General features: G+C 50.8%; 1 protein-coding gene across 5 annotated transcripts in view; it reads right to left on the bottom strand.

Moving 5' to 3' along the window:
* Positions 1-16,274, bottom strand: part of CLCN6 (chloride voltage-gated channel 6) — a 31,389-nt gene extending 15,115 nt beyond the window's left edge. For 4 of the 5 annotated variants that reach the window (XM_067567437.1, XM_067567440.1, XM_067567438.1 and 1 more), the window contains exons 1-19: positions 15,997-16,274; positions 13,680-13,739; positions 12,205-12,270; positions 11,798-11,863; positions 10,916-10,982; positions 9,909-10,015; positions 9,532-9,658; positions 8,812-8,879; positions 7,748-7,806; positions 6,725-6,857; positions 5,699-5,812; positions 5,206-5,372; positions 3,586-3,712; positions 3,067-3,196; positions 2,577-2,730; positions 2,322-2,481; positions 2,045-2,151; positions 940-1,126; positions 120-277 (exon numbers count right to left, since the gene is read on the bottom strand). In XM_067567437.1, coding sequence (XP_067423538.1) covers positions 120-277; positions 940-1,126; positions 2,045-2,151; positions 2,322-2,481; positions 2,577-2,730; positions 3,067-3,196; positions 3,586-3,712; positions 5,206-5,372; positions 5,699-5,812; positions 6,725-6,857; positions 7,748-7,806; positions 8,812-8,879; positions 9,532-9,658; positions 9,909-10,015; positions 10,916-10,982; positions 11,798-11,863; positions 12,205-12,270; positions 13,680-13,739; positions 15,997-16,083 — 2,144 coding nt within the window. In that variant the 5' untranslated portion in view covers positions 16,084-16,274. Of the gene's footprint in view, positions 1-119; positions 278-939; positions 1,127-2,044; positions 2,152-2,321; positions 2,482-2,576; positions 2,731-3,066; positions 3,197-3,585; positions 3,713-5,205; positions 5,373-5,698; positions 5,813-6,724; positions 6,858-7,747; positions 7,807-8,811; positions 8,880-9,531; positions 9,659-9,908; positions 10,016-10,915; positions 10,983-11,489; positions 11,534-11,797; positions 11,864-12,204; positions 12,271-13,679; positions 13,740-15,996 lie in introns of those variants that run through there. The other variant, XM_067567441.1, reaches the window with a different exon arrangement.
* Positions 16,275-16,302: the final 28 nt, after the last annotated feature.

The following is a 16,302-nucleotide window of genomic DNA, read 5'->3' as shown; positions in this document are numbered from 1 at the left end:
ATTGTGAGCATAACTACAGTAAAGCCTGTGACTGCTCAGTTATTATGGTAACGGGAGCCGTAAGTACCACAGAAACTCCATTGTTTCCAGCCAGCCACCACCACCTCCCAGGATCTCACCTTCTCTCCAGCATCTGCTGCAGCAGATCCTCCTTCTCCTGCGGCTCCTCTGGCGCTATGTGCTCATCACACATGTTGCGCAGCTCGCTCGAGGGGTAGGATTTCATGGACTGGCTCCGCTTGCGCTGTTCTCCAGCTCTGGTGAGGATGCTGGATTTCTGAGGACGTGAGCAGAAATTTTAGACAAGGGACATGATCTCCTGCAAAACAGGAGGGTCAGGAATCACATAAGAGCAGAACATCCGAGTGCTCTAGGCATGGAGTGCAAGAATGAACCCTTTCTGATCTAAGCTTTGAGCTAATTTAAGGCGCCAGCAAACGGCTCTTTGCTGTGAAGCTGTCTGAAGGATTGCCTGCACTGTACTGGCAGGCATTGCCAGGACTGCAGGATTGACTGCCCTCTTAAAGACGAGAGAATCTAGAGATTGCACAGGCCTGCTGCTCAGCTTGTCCGCCTCCTTGCTGGCTCAGGACTGCTCCATAAAGCACATTCACCAGCATTCAACATCCTCCAACCCGACCCTGCCCACCGTTAAGTTTCCCACCACTGCCCTTGGGAGCGAATTCCAGGATCCTCATGGAGAACGACAGCTTCACTCTATCCCTCCTGCCACACACTAAAACAGAGCAATGGGAAACTCTTCCTGACAGCAAAACGTATTAGGCTGCGGAATAAAGTCGGTGACAAGCTGCGCACTGTAGCAAGGCTGAATCGTGCACCATCATCAGCCGGGATGACACAGGAAGCTGCCTCCCTCCATGATCAGACCAAAGCCCCTTATTCCCGAGGTTTATAACTGGGCTGCCATCTCCTCCTCACCTTGAATTTAATGTTGTTGCTGATCAGCTGGTTCCCTTTCATGAACTCTCTCTCATTCCCTCGGTTCTCCGTCACTACAGGGAAGGCATGATGGACCGTTGTGCGCAGGATACTGACCAGCGACTGGATCCGGGTGTGGGGATACACGTAGGTCAGGTTGGGCTCCATGATGTCACTGGCTCTCAGCCTGGGGCAATGAAAAAATGCAAAGCCATGACATGGCTGTTGTAGGTGCCAACACGCTAGCTGCAAACAAGCATGGTGCAGAATTAGCACCAGAGAACCCCACTGAACCCATTTCACTTTGGTGCTGCCATTGCCCTGCACACAAACTCCTGCTTGCAGAGAGCAGCTCTAAGGTTACCATGGCAGCAGCAGGATCTATATAGCATCACAGGCCTATGCGATGCATTAGACAAAATGACAAAGGTTCCTGTCCCAAAGAGCTTACAATCTAAGTTAGACAACACAAGAGTTCCTTCACCACCACCAGGAAAGGGAAACAAAACCAAGGGAGAGAGAGACTTCACATGGAACAAAAACTGCTTAATGTCTCAATGTTTTCACCAAGCCCTTCATTGCTGCGTTCTGTCGCAGCCTCTGGGCTGTGTCAATCTATATGAAGCAACATGTCTGAGTACATGGAGAAGCACCCAGGAGTCAGTGATTTTATACCAGTGTCGGGCAGTGCCTGCTCTGCTGCCTCCCTTCACTAAAAGAGCAATACACTCGTTAGCTGTATGAAGCACTTTGAACAACCCATCAACCCTTGTGAGAAATGAGCCCACTTTAAAGATGGGAAAAGGGAGGCTCAGAGAGGTTAGATGACTTTCCCAGTGTCACAGAGGGAGCCAGTGGCAGAGAAAGGGATAGCGCTCAGGAGTGCTTTTACTCTGACCACTCCACCATCCATCTTTGTCAAGAAAACCCTCAGTCTTCCCACCCAACTGCAGGCTTTAGGCACAATCTCAAGCTACTTCCCCAATACTTCAGTGAAGTCCCATTGGGAGGGAGGGGGATCCCACCCATGAGAGCATTTACCATCAAGCCAGAGAACCACAAATTGGTTCTCAAACACAGATACAGCCAAGAGCAATGTCCTTACTTGTCAATCTCCACCTCCGTCTCCCACTCCAGCAGCGGCACCCCACGCAGGCTCACGTGGATGTCATAGATACCCTTGTTAAAGACGTCTCCTGTCCATTTGGCTACCTGGAAAGGGAGAAAAGCAGCAGTTCAGTTTACTGAGCACAGGATTCCTGGTTCTCAAACCTGAGAGGAGGTGGATAGAATAGGACATGCATGGGAGTGTCCCTCAACTAAGCAGAGAGAAGCCAAAGTCTGGCCAGGAACCAAGAGAGAGGTGTAGACACAGCACTCACCATCAGGGTGATCATTATCGGAAGCCCGTATGTGATCTCATTGGTGGATTCTATCAAGATAACGGTCAGGCTAATCGTCATGCGGACCACTCCTCCCAGGAACGCTGCCGCACCAATCAGAGCAAAGGTCCCCGAGTAGATGTGGTCCAACCCAATGTAGCTAGGAGCAAGCACACACAGCCCTGGCATCAGGACAAAGCCATCAAGAGTCTAGCAAGCTTAAGCAGCGTCCTACAGCACATGCACACAATGCACCTTTTGAGGAGATTGGCGACCAGGCGTCCAAAGGCAGCCCCGCAAAGCAGCGATGGTACAAAGAGACCACTGGGCACAGCAATCCCATACGTCCAGCAGGAGAGTAAGAAATAGAGAAGGAAGAACAGGGAGAGTGTGACTGGGCTGAAAGTACCTGCAACACAAGAAGAGTTATGACCAAGGAGCACAGGCCTTCTGAATCAAGCTGGGGTTTGCCTTGGGCTCAGAGCAGTCTCTCCTCTCCGCCTCAAACCAGCTCCTTAGTCTCAGGGTCCAAATGAGCACTAGTGAAGATGACGACACAGAGCAAGGGGGAAGCTCGGAAAGTGGGCCCTACTCACTGCAACCGGAGCCCTAGCCCTGTTTCTCAGCAGGCCCTGAAAGCCACAGGAATCTGAAGATGCTTTTAGTTCTCTGATTCCCATGGAAGCACAGGTAAGGTTAGAAGATGCCAGAAGGGGCCTGAGCATGGCATTTCCTGGATACTCACCATCCTGGTGGAAGAGCTGCAGGATGGCTGACTCCTGGGGGTTGAAGAAGAGCGTTGCCATGTCGTTGTAGGTTTCATTGGGGCAGAAGAAAGTCTTGATGCTTGAATTCACATCCTCTGACAAAGAGCCCTAACCAACAGCAATGACACATCATGTTAGTGTATAATCCGGTCATGCCACACTGGGAGCTGGCACCAGGACAGGAGTAAACCTGCACGCACACAGCTTTCAGCACTGCCTGATACAGATGATACAGGACTTGCAGTGAGCCCAGACAGACCACTGCCACCACTTTGCCAAGGGGGCAACATTCTCTCACCATCCTATTTTCATCAGTGCATACAGGCATATTTGCTGGTGAGGGAGTCTGTTACTGAAGCTCTGTGGATGTGTGTATGAGGGGTGTATATTAACTCGAGGTGAGGCTGTATTATGTGGGGCCACTTTACATATCTGTGTGTTTCCTAGGGGCGGCGGGGACTGTGCGGGCACGTGCCAATCTGCAGAACAAGTGTTACCTGAAGGCTCAGAGTGCGGTTGCCGCTATGATTGGTGGAAGACATCTGCCGGCATTCTCCTAGCACCATGGAAGCTACAAACACCACAACGGTGGTTGTTAGGGACACCAACAGACTCTCCAAGACTCTGCAAGCACAAAGCAGAAACCATGCAGGGAAAGCCATGCTCAGAGCAACAAAGCCCTTGGTCTTTGCACACAGCCCTGCATCCCAACATTGCTCTGAAAGAGCTACAGTAACCAGCAATCTGCGGTTCCATGAGGCAGACAGCAGGTTGATTTTAGGTTCTGCAAGTCAGGTTGTCTAGTGATCAGGTTCATTCTGACTGGCCACACTGGCTGGGCAGAGAGATCCATCCAATCAGGAGTAAAGAAAGTAGTGCTGGCCAAGAGGTCTCTCCTCTCACATAGGATGATAGGCTTTGCAAGCTCTTCCCTGGCTGGTGAGAGAGTGAGAGTACTAACAGTGTCATTTAACTCTGCACTGGGCTTGCCCCGTGCTGACCCTCTTTGTCCAACATATTAATCCAAGAGGCCCACACTAGAATCTGAGAGATGTTGCTACAACCTTTCCTTCAATTTCAGCCACTTCTCCTCCTTATCCATATGCCCTCTAGGATAGGGTTCTTGGCCGGCACAGGACATGGTGAGACTAGCACCCATAGCAATGTCAGACATTCAAGCTTTTAGTTGCCTTCCATGGGCTTTTTTGTATCATTCAGAATTTGTCTCTTCCTTGTTAGTTAAACGGTCGCTTTCTGTAACCAGAGCTTGAATTATGCATTCATTTCTGTGTAAGTGGAGTGGACAGTTTGACTTCAGAAGTTCTGATCAAATTAATCAAGTTATTAAATCAAAGGCACTGTAGTATCATCAGCTGTTCCTTTCAGAACTACTTTTAGTCTGAGACAAGATCTCGGGAGACCCCAAGTGGTGATACACAGGCAGCACAAGCTGTATTTCGTTAGGGCTTGTCTACACTTACCTCGCAGATTCAGCAGCAGTCGACCAGAGTTACGCAAACTACACAAAAAACTTGCATAACTCCCGTCGACTTCTGTGCTTCTGTTCTGTGCTCTGTCTTCAATGCACTGCGCCGACGGGAACCGCATTCCTGTCAATGCAGTGCTACGCCACTTGAGGAGGTGGTCTTAATACGTCGATTTCTGGATCGACTGAGCGGGTCTTCACTGACCACTCAGTCGATCCAAATAAGTCGATCTGATGGTGGCAAATTTGCCGCCGTTGCCGTCAGTGTAGACATAGCCTTAGTCTAGGAACTGAAGAGAACTATAGGGTCTGTCTGTCTACAGCAGCCTGAACAAGGAAACCCCTTCACACTCATCATAAAGGAGTCCTGGCTCCTTTATACCACAAGGGCCATTCCTGGACTGTAGTGGGATTGTAACAGATAAGGTTAGCTTAGTGCTCTCTGTGCAGATGCTATAAGGTTAGCCAGGTTTTGTTATTTCACTGGGATGGATTTGCATCTCTCGAGTCCCCATTTTTCAATATTTTAGCCTCCGTGGCTCTTACTCTTTGAGGCTCTGTGGACACAGACAGTGGGGAAAGAAACACACACACAGATTACACCAAGGCAGGTGGAAAGCAGCACAGATACCTGACCAGCTTCGGCTTTGGGTGTACATTCCGCATGCGGTACTTCGCCAGCCTCTTGTTCAGGCAGTTGAAGGTGGCTCCAAGAAGGCCTCCTACAATCCCCATCATAATGAAGAACCCCAAGTCCACGGCTGTCCAGAGGTGGCATTTTTTATCAGACTCGGAACACTAGGGGAGGGGAATGCAGGAATGAGAACAGGAAGCAAAAGAGCAGATGGAGATGTACCAGAGCAGCTATTAAACCCCTCAGCCACTTGTACCTCAGAGGCAGGAAAAACATTTAACAGCACTGACCACGGAACTGGATTCGTTCCCTTTGTCAAAGCAGAGCAGTATTTTTTCCTCCTTTTCCAGGGAACGCCCTAGCTGCTCAAGCCGGAATTCTCCTCTCCCTTTTGCAGGATTTCAACTAACAGTCTTGATTCATTTCACAGAGCAAGCCGGAAGCGATAACCGGGGACGACAGGAGGGGCAGTAAAGTAATCACAACGCACCTTGAACTCCCCAAAGTTTAGCAGGCCAGGTAGCTGGAAAGATCCCCAACTTCCAAACTGAATCCCAGAGCGGAAGAAGTTCAGGGTGAATGTGGCAGCCATGGAACAAAATAGCTGGAGAAGTAGAGAGGCAGGAAGAAAAATACTCAGGTCAGTGGTGACAAGGCCAGACTCTGCACATGTATCTGGGGAAAGGAACTTGTAACCTACTGGAGCTTAAGGAACTGGTGCATCCAAAGTTTAACCCTTTTACTATGATCAGAGAAGAAGGTCTCAAGAGACCATTTATGATCATCTAGTCTGACCTCTTGCGTAACACAGCTCCATAGAATTTAGCCCAGTAATTCCTGCAACAAGTGCATCATTTTGGTCACGGGCATGGAGCTGCAGAGCTCAAATAGATTATGTGGCGCTTGCTGGTGCATGTAATTTATAAATTGAGGCCTAAATTGGCTCTGGATTGCATTACAATCTTGGTGAAGCTCTCGGCTTCTTTAATCCGCTCTGGAGAGGGGAGTCGGCCACTGCTTCCAAGATGCGCAAAGTGTTTGACCAAAAAAAAAAAAAAAAAAGCCAAGTCTCAGCACCAAAGGATTCGAGTGCAATCTAGTTTGTTCTGAGAAGTCTGCCAACTCTAGTCAAATGCAGCAAGCTGAGTAGGAGAATTTCTCCAACCCTAAGCAAGGCAAAGAGAAGTCTCTTTTACACAGCACATGGGGATGCGGGGATCGAACCTCTTTCTACTGTGCTCCCACGGTGTCTGCCTGGAAGGAATGCAGGAGCAAAGCCATTCCCCAGAGCTGCCCCACAATGCAGAACAAGTCCTTCCTGAGCGCATTCCTGGCAAGCACCACTGACCCTGAGCTGTAATTCTCTGCCATTGACACTGCAAGCAGTTTACATTGTGCCAGGAGAGCTCTGTGTCAGCAATTCAAGGACCTCGGGTCCTTCACAGACTAGCTCGCTGGCTCCCAGCTCAAGGCCTCTCTCACGGGGAAGAGGAACCCAAAGAGCCAAAGTTCTCACCACTTTCCACGTGAGCCCCTGGTTCCAGAAGGAGGAACCTTCTTCCAAGCTGAACAGAGTGCCCCCAATTGGGGCCCCAAAGGCTGCAGCCACCCCTGCAGCGGCCCCTGCAGACACAAAGTCCCTTTTGTCCCTAAGCACAGAGGGAAACAATGAGAGTTTAGCAAGGCAGAATCTCGAAGGAACCCAGAGAAACAGTTCAGACCCAGCCGCTCCCCCAACCCGCTAAGAAAAGGGGAATCAAATCTGGGACTAAGCTAATTGCTTGACAGGGCCAGGAAGGAATCGTTCCCTTGCAGCCAGCGCTGCCCAGTCGGTGGCACTACGCAGTCAGCTAGCTGCTCTCGGGTTTATCATCTTGCCCTAAAGCGGTAAACACTGGCCATAGCCAGCAGCAGGACATGGGATTGAAGGGACCAGTCGTCTGATAGATCATGGCAAATTGTGTGTCCCCAACACCTTTTGGAGAGGGCTGTGCATTAAAAGGATTGCAGGTGAGACCATGTGCCCCAGGGAGGAGTTTCAACTACGTATGGGGAAAGGGATTTCTCCCATACATACACGTGCATTTGGGACCCCAGAGAGGATTTTCTTCAACTACCATCTCTGAAGGGACCAAGCCAGGACCATGAACGGGTTCTCCTAAGTCACAACCCAATAACGCCCCCTCCAGAGAAAGCCAAGAGACTTGATCATTCCAGTGACAAAGCTCCCGCTCACTCCCAGCAACGGGCCTGCTCTCCACTAGGCTGACAGGCCCACGCAGGCCACAGCTGGACACGGGGCTGATTTGCTGAGCAGTGTGAGGAAGCAGGGAAAATAAATTCCCAGCACCTTCCAGGTCAGGGCTGAGCTCTGGGAGAGCACAGAAGAGTTTTTCGTTACGAGCACTGGCACTGTGCCAAGCAGCATGAGACTGCAGGGCAGGAGTTCTCAGGGAGAAGAATGGGAACTCCAGCTGATGACCCCGCCCCAACCAGCACCCCCCTTGCCCAACCCAGCCCCTCCCCTTGGGTACAGTACCGGTCACTGCGGAAATAGGGAAAGTTAAACTGGATCTTCCTTAAGGAGATGCTCTGGAACTGAAAAACAGAGGGAGAGAGTCAAAACTGACACAATGACAAACCAAGTCAGCTCTTCCCTCCCACAATGCTGCTTGGGGAGCAGCCAGCACTTGGAAACACTGAGCTCTTCTGCCTACATATTGTTACTCCAACTTTCCGACGTGGAGGAGGGAAAGCAGACAAGGAAATTTACTTTCCGATAAGGTACTGGTTACTCTACTAGCAGATCCCATTTACAGAGCTCAGTGCATGCTGGAACTGGGAGCTTCGTCCCTGAGGGATTTCTGCAAAGTGCACACTACCTGGTTCTGCTGACCACTCTCCAGGGTTTTTTCTCCTCTCAGTGCGAGGGAGAGGAACGCCCAATGCTCCCTTCACTTCCTGCAACATCTTGGCATAAACAGGCACTACATCCCACTGGGGATCATGGCCAGTTTCCTTTTCACCCCTCAGCAAGAACAGAGAGGGCCTCCAGACACTACAGCGCAGGGTCCTGCAGCCAACACTCGCACTCCGGAGGCTGAGCCAGGAGCCGACGTCTGCACTCAGGAGGCCTCGAGAGCTGGAGAAAGGGCTTTTCCATTTGCCAGCTGTCCTGGCACAGTTCAAACAGCTACACCGTGTGCTGCTCTTCGCTTTATTCGCCAATCCCCCCCAGAGGAGCTACCATCCAAAAGGAGAGTCCATCTTTATCCCCATTCAGGGTTGGGTTCCTCCTGAGCTTGTAATAACCTCAACAGATGGCTGAGGGATGGAGGTGATGGCGCTCTTGCTGATTTAAGATGACCCAAATTTGTTACCTAGAAATGCACAGTGGTGAGGGAACATGCCCTGGGGCCAGCTCAGCCATGTCATCCCTCCCCCGTTCATTTGGCTTCGAAGAGAACACATCCAACAGACACTACACTTCTACTGAACCAGGGGGCTGAGAAGTGAACAACTTCAGAGCAACGTCCTCAGTGTCTAACCCATCCCAGGCACAGCCCAAGTCGCAGTGAGTCTCGGAGCATTTCCGGCACTAACCTGAGGCAAGCCAGCACCCACAATGGCACCACTGTGTATCATGGGACCCTCCTTCCCTACAAAGAGACCTGAAAAACAGAAACCGCTCTCGTTGCAGAAGTCAGACATTCGCAGATAAACCCAGCATTCTCCGCCCTGCTCTGCAGCACTAGAAAAGAGGGGGGCGTCACTTCTTTGCCATGGTGCACAGAAGCCTGTCTTCCCTACGCCTATGAAGAACTAGTTTCCAACGCTCTGCCCAGCATGGAGGCCGAGAACAGACCCCAAAAAGTAAGAGCGGGCAATCCTCCCGGAGATGTGACTCAAGGGAAAAACTCAGGGGCTGCAACGTGGCTGCAGGATGTCAATATTCCAGGCACTGAAAGGCAGCCATGCATGTCCCAGTGAGGTGCACACTTGTTTGTGCTGACACATGCTTCTGCACAGAGAGAACTTGATATCAGCCATGCACTAGAGGCTTTGCACTTGCACTGCACTAAATACACCTGGCAGAGAGGGCTTTCGCTGCCAGGTGTCTGTGCTTTCCCAAGGCACAGGACAGCTCTGGGCAGCATGTTCCTGGCACTCCCGGGGAGCATGAGCAGGGTCTCAGTTCTCCTTCCTATAACTGGCTATAAAGGTGCAGAGCCACTAATGACCAGCCCACCTGGAGATTTTCAGTCAAGCCCCGTTTCCCGCCATCACATACAATCCACGATGCACCTGCCAGCTCTCGCTTACCTCCAGCCACGCTGAAGAGCACTCCCAGAGCTTTGCACACCAGTGTCCGGAGACGGACTATCCCTGGAACCTTCACTCCATTCAGGTAACATTTAATCTCCGGAATTCCAGAGCCGGCTGCCACGGGCTGCGGGGAGGACATGTTAAACACCACTGTGTCTCAGCATCTCAGCCCCACCAATGAATCCCCCCCCCACCAATTAATGCAGAAAGACTATAGGAAACAGCAAACAGAGGCTAAATTCATCAGTGTTTGTAAAATGCCCTGAAATCTTGGGTGGGAAGGCGCTGCAGGAGGGCAACAGATTTTGTACGTATTATCGGTTTGATACAAGGGATGGGGAGGGGAGGAAAGGGTGTATTAAAAGCAGTCTCACCTGGATCAGGACAAGAAGGCTGGCAAGGAAGATGAAGGTCAGGTTAAACCCCAACAGCTCTAGCAGGGACACGGCAAGGCAGCCCTTCTCGCTGCACTCCTCCACCGCTGTAGGGAGGGAGTCAAGGCAACCTCAGCCAACGCACTCTGTGGGTCCCATTCTTAATGGGACGCAAGGCTCAATCTCCTATTCCACTGCCGCCCTCGCCACCAGCCTTCAGAAAGCAGGCTCCCATCCCAGGCCCCTGACCACGCTGGCCTGAACCAAAGATGTGCAGACCGCAAGCCAGAAAGAGCCACTGACAGGCCCATGATGTTCTTTCATGGATCAGTGTTTCCCAGTGGGTGGCAGCCCACTCCTTGGGTACTACACCCAGCAACCACAAAGTGGTCTTGTCTTTCATCTTCACTGCAAACACCGTATGAATTCCTCTTTCACGTGCTGTCCAGCTGGACAATTCACAGGGCCTAGCAACAGAGAAGGACAAAGAAATGCTGATGGCACTTTCTATGTCTGAAGTATAAGGGAGCCAGGGAAGCACGAGGGTTAGAAAGCTACAGGTTTGGAGAAAGACAGAAGGGTGGGTTCTAACAGACAACGCTAGGGATTTAATATCAAATCATTCTGAAAGTGCTGCTGCAGAGACGCTCCATGGCAGGCATTTATTACAAAATGGGACCAGTTCCTCTTCCAGAATCCAGCTCTTGGCCCCCGTGATTCAAAGCTCAGATCCTGTTAATGGAGTTTTGCCAATGGCTTCAATGGCAGGAAGACAGAGCCGTACAGCCCCTCTTACACAGGATACTGTGCTACTCACTCTGTCACTTCAGCCGAGGAGCCTCCCAGTTACTGAAGCAGAGCCCACACTTGAAAGTTTGGTGTTTAATAAATCCTTCCACTTACGAGAACTGTCTAGTGGAACCAACCCTTTCAAGACAAGGAGGTGGTTTTAAAGAGAAAGAGGTCACTCAAGTCCAACAATAAGCCAGGCACCACATAAAGGATACAGGTTTGTACCACATGGAATTTGAGTTGGGAAAAGAGTCGCACAAAGAAATCCACAAACAGACCCACCTGTGAAAGACAGAGGAGAGACCTGGCATCAGAAATTCAGTTACTTGCAAATGCCAACAGATCACCTCTCTGGGACAGCTGCAGTCTGACTGAACACTGGTAATGCAGCAATTATGCATCACAGCTCACGGTACAGGCTGCTAAATCCCACCCGTGGGAAAGGAGAGTCACGGCAAAGTCACTCAGGACACTCAGACTCGCCCCCTGACATGCTCTTCTCAAATGCATCCATCCTCATCCTGGAGCCAAAATGAGGCAATGATCTCTCCGTATGACTGCCTGGGCAAACTGATAAGAGCTGGGAGACACTGCCACAGGAGCATATCAGCAGCAGGAACAAGCTGCAGCTGAATCCATCAGTCTCACAGGAGTAGCTCTGTCAACAGAGTCCAGGTCTGACAGTCTGTATTAAACCTGAGACATGCACAGACCATCCCTAACTTCACAGGAACCCTGGAAGGTCCAAACACATACAGTGAAGCTCGTATTCAGTACGTCTGAGGATACAATTCTGCACCAACGTACCGTCCTCTTTTATCATTCCATTAAGTGGTTCCTTAAGGTGTGTTTCACTGTAAGCAGAATATTAGCATTGGGGATCTGCAAGGTTAACCTTGTAAAGAAAAACAGAGAACTTACAGGAAAAACACCCGCCCTTTGGAAAGAAAGTAATTCAGATGCACTCCCTTACGATGCTCAGAAAGACCCAGCACCAGCAACACACAAAGCAGTCGCCTTAATGAAACACAAGGCACTCTGCTGGTGTGTCCTTGGTTCCAATAATTTCCCTGCTTCCCACCCAACAAGTTCCTTACCAGTCCAGTGCAGACTCCAATGGCGAAAACCATCACCCACTTCACTGCTTCATGCCTCCGGCCTTTCTGTTTAGGGCATGGAAATATAGGCAAGTCAAAGCAGAATACAAATGGAGACGAGAGAAAAATCACAATCACCAGCTGGGACAGAACTGGAGAGGTAAGGCAGTGGACATAGACAAGTAATCCTGTGGGGCTGCAGAGGGCGTTTGAATGATAATTATATCATGGTAAGCCTGAGGGTCAGGATGGATGCTATGGGAGCTCCACTCCTATTTTTGCCCTTTTAATAGAGAAGCTGAGTAAATAATACTTCTCCCATGTGAACAGGAATCAGCCACACCTGAGCACAGTGGAGGATATTTCTCTTAAACCAACGAAATGGGAGAGAGCGCACAGGCTCCTACCTTGTTGTCCATGCTTTCCAGTACTTCCAAGTAGGGGTCATTGATACATCGGTCATAATCCAAGCTCTGGTGAAGAACATTACATGGTTAACATGAGAGAATCAACTCAAACGCATCCTGCTGATGCTTAGCTAGAAATCTGAGGCTCACGGTTCGGAATGGGAAAGCAATACTTCAGGCCCCATGTGTAGGTTTGGCAGACCCATCTAAGAGTAGAAGTGTTTGGGAGCATTGTTAGCACATGAGAACCAGGAAATGAAACAAACCAATCTAGTTTATTGTCCAAACTGTGTGAAATACAAAACTAAATAAGATAGCATAAGAGATGAAAAGCTGCTGAAATTCTCAATCCCGTTTTAATCTAAAGTAGTTGTAACACATGATTTAAACAGGATTTTTAGCTTGACAGAAACTCCAATTCCACAGTGCAATAGGCTGCATCAAAATTATATGCCTAATCCTTCTCCCCCCAAAAGCTGGGTATTATATGAAGGTACTACAGGGCTACTCCCCCTCCTTAACCCCCCAGAAATATGAACTGCTTGAGACAAAGGCCACCAGCTGAGAAATCCCTCTCCAGCCTATTGAAGAGATTCAAGAACAGAAGACAGGCCTATTACACACAGGATACAATGTACAGGGTCTTAACTGTACGCCATTAGGAGATGCAAAGCAACATTCAGCGGTACCATGGCTGGAACGTTGCACTTGCAAAGTACATCTAGTCTCTGATGTCTGTCTGCAGCATTTTCACCTTTATAAGCCAAATGGTGAGAGGATGCCCTGGTGCCAGCCCAGCTGACAGCAACAGCTACCATGCATGCACCCCTTCCCGTCTAAGAAAATCAAAGCCTCCCCTAGGAATCAGATGAATGGAAGGGGCTGCTTCTGGACAGGATGATCCCAGACATTTTCATGAGGCAGCTATGGTCAACTATCAACATATGCATCCTACAGCTACTAGGAAATAAAAGACAATAAGAAACTGAACGATAGGCTCAAGGGAATACAATGGTGAAAGGGGAACAGTGTGATGGCCCTGGGACCCTGACCTTGGAATGCCTCCGGCCTAGTCTGCAGCAGTGCAGACTTCCCTCAAACCACTGGACTGAAACCCTGGCCTAAAAAACCATCTGTAGTAGGGAGAGAGAGTTCTCCATTGCCCTCTCAATCCTTGGCATCTCTGCTGATACCAAAGTTGCCAAGGAGCGCTAGCTGTGATGGTGATTCGGTGCCTGTGCCCACTGCTTAATTTGTAATGAAAGAGGTGCTGGGGCTCAAGCAACATTTTTACATTCATAACTAATGCAGCAAGCCCAGAGGTGTGGGGCTATGAACTGCCAAGCCTAGAGGTGCTGGGCTCAGCCCTGGCAAAACCTAAGCACTGCCTGTGTCACTACAAAGGGACTGAGACACATCTCCCCCCCACCTCTTTCCACATACATTTCACAAACTGCAATAATTTAGTTTCTCACCTCATAGTCCTTGCGTGGAAGAATCTCATCATCTTCTTCTTGTGTTTCTCCAAGGATAGTCTATGAAACAAACCAGAGAGGTAAGAGGAGAAGAAAGGTCAGGAGAGCTAATGTACAGGCACCAGATATTGCACAGAGACAGGTGTTCATTATCGTTGTACTGATTAACCCAGGTCCCAAGGTCCTCCTGGAGAGGGGAAAACTCAGAGTTGCCATTTCCCGAGATCCTGTTCTGGAGAGAACACTAGAAACAGCTTTGATGCAGAGCTGACCTGACACTCCAAGCAGCATGTGAAGTGTAATTCACATTCTTGCACTCTCCAAAGCCAGCACTGATGAAAAATAGCCTCCCCGTGCTGCCCTGCAAGGACAGCCAATCCTCAATACAAGACCATAGTGAGAAGAATTATATTTTGGCACGTAGACAGACCACAGAAAGCAGAATCTGGTGCTACATTGACATATTCAAACCTAGCGTCATAATAATGATCAACATTTACAGTGGTTCACCTTATCAAAGCATTTTACAAACATTAAGTAATCCACACAAAACACCTCAAGGCAGGAAAGTATTATTTCTTTTTAGAAATGGGGCAATAAGCACAGGGGTTATAGGAATTGCCCAGAAAGTCCATGGCCCAGCCAGCATTAGAATTCGGGAGTTCCTTACTCTCAGGGTCCATCTACACAGCAGTTCGGAGATGTAGTGTCCATCATGTAGTGTATGTCTCGGGTAGACATACATGCACTAGCACTGCCCAAGCCAGCATCTAAAAATAGCAGTGGCTGCTCAAACCAGCAGCCACACTACTATTTTTAGGTACTTACTCAAGCCAGGCTAGCCCACTTTGTCCACCCTTGCTGAGAATTACACCTGCCTGCTTCTGTGTAGATGCTCCTCTCATCTCAGGCTCAATGCCATTAGATGCTACTGCCAAACCTTAAATCAGAACTCAGCCTACTCCCTTTAGAAACTTACCCCACTTTAGTGGTGATGAATTTCTGCTCTCACCTTCCCATGTGATTTTAGATTTTGATACCCAAGTTAGGAGTGGGGCAGTAAGAATAAAGGAAAGGTGGATACAGTGTGAACGTAGAGGTGACAAGCAAGGAACACAGTACAAACACAGAAAGGTGAAGACAGACAGGACAGAGCCACATGTGTGCGTTTAGATAAGAACATACGCAAGAACGGCCATGATGGGTCAGACCAATGGTCCATCTAGCCCAGTATCCTGTCTTTTGACAGTGGCCAATGCCAGGTGCTTCAGAGGGAATGAACAAAACAGGTGATCATCAAGTGATCCATTCGGTTAGCCATTCCCAGCCTCTGGTAAACAGCAATCCCTGCCTATCCTGGCTAATAGCCATTGATGGGCATATCCTCCACGAATTTATCTAGTTCTTTTTTGGACCCTGTAGTCTAGAGATGGGGGATGATTTTGCATGGCACGTAGGTGAAAGGTTTGCAAGAGAAAATGAGGACAGGGAATGGCTCCTCTTTTCTTGGCCATTTAACTCTTACCGTTGTGTCTTATAAAGACTCCTGTGCCCCATCCCACCCGCAACAAGGAGGGATGAAGAGGAAAGAGTGCGGCAGAAAGGCAGGAAGAAATCAGAGATGAGTTCACATAAGGGGCAGCCACAAACCTCAGCTGTAGGTGAGACAAAGAGCGCAGCATAAAATTACAGACTGCCTGAGCCAGGGAAGGGGTGGGAGAAGCAGAGAAAAGCAACAACATGAGGGAGCAAAGAGCAGACAAAAGAGATGGTGAAGGCAAACGACACCAGCCCCGGCGGGTGTGCGTGCAGGGGAACGGAGAGATGCCGAGAGAGACAGGGAGGGGTCAGGCGGTGCAGTGGGCGGAGGGGGAGGACTCCGCCAGCCCTGGCTGCCAAGGAGACGGAAAGCGCCAGACACTGATGAGCCTCTTCACATAAAGGAGAAGGCGCCGCTGCTCGCCGGGCGGGCCCCGCAGCGCCCTGCTCCAGATGTCCCCAGGCACCACAGCCCTGCTCGGCCGGGCCCCCAGCTCCTCAGCCTGCCGGGGCCGGGCGCTGCCCCCGGTGCCCTGCAGCTATGCCCGCTCCCAGCCGTGCCGGGAACCGCTCCTGGCTCTCACCGGTGCCCCTCTGCGGCCCAGCCCCCAGCGCACCGCCAGCCCCGGGACCTGACAGCCCGGGCCCGAGCCCCCGCCGCGGCCCAGCCCGGGCCCGGCCCGAGCCCCCCCGCAACCCAGCCCGGCCCGAGGCCCCCCGCAACCCTGCCGCCCACCGCCCGCCCCTGGACCTGACAGCCCCTGCCCGGGCCCCGCACCAGCTCCTCCGGCGTGCGGCTCTCCCTCTCCCCGCAGCACCGAGAGCAGCAGCAGCAGAGGCAGCAGGGGGCCCCGCACCCCGCCATCTTCCTCCGCCGGACCGCCGCCGCCCCACCCCCCGCGCCTCACGTGACCCAAAGGGGGGGGAAATCACATGGCTTCTCTCCTCGTGCGAGAGGAGGCGCGAACCGGACAACGCCGGACGGCACGAGGGACGCGTGAGGGGGCGGGGCGAAGCCGCGCCGCCATGTTGGCGGAAAGGGGCGGGGCCCCTCGTCACGTGACGAGAGTGAGGCGGGCTGGGT

The sequence above is a fragment of the Emydura macquarii genome, unplaced genomic scaffold (genome assembly GCF_026122565.2).
Source record: "Emydura macquarii macquarii isolate MOO-44397 ecotype Brisbane River unplaced genomic scaffold, CSIRO-AGI_Emac_v2 contig_2768, whole genome shotgun sequence".
Lineage (NCBI taxonomy): Eukaryota > Metazoa > Chordata > Testudines > Chelidae > Emydura > Emydura macquarii.
This window is presented reverse-complemented; position numbering and strand designations above follow the sequence as displayed.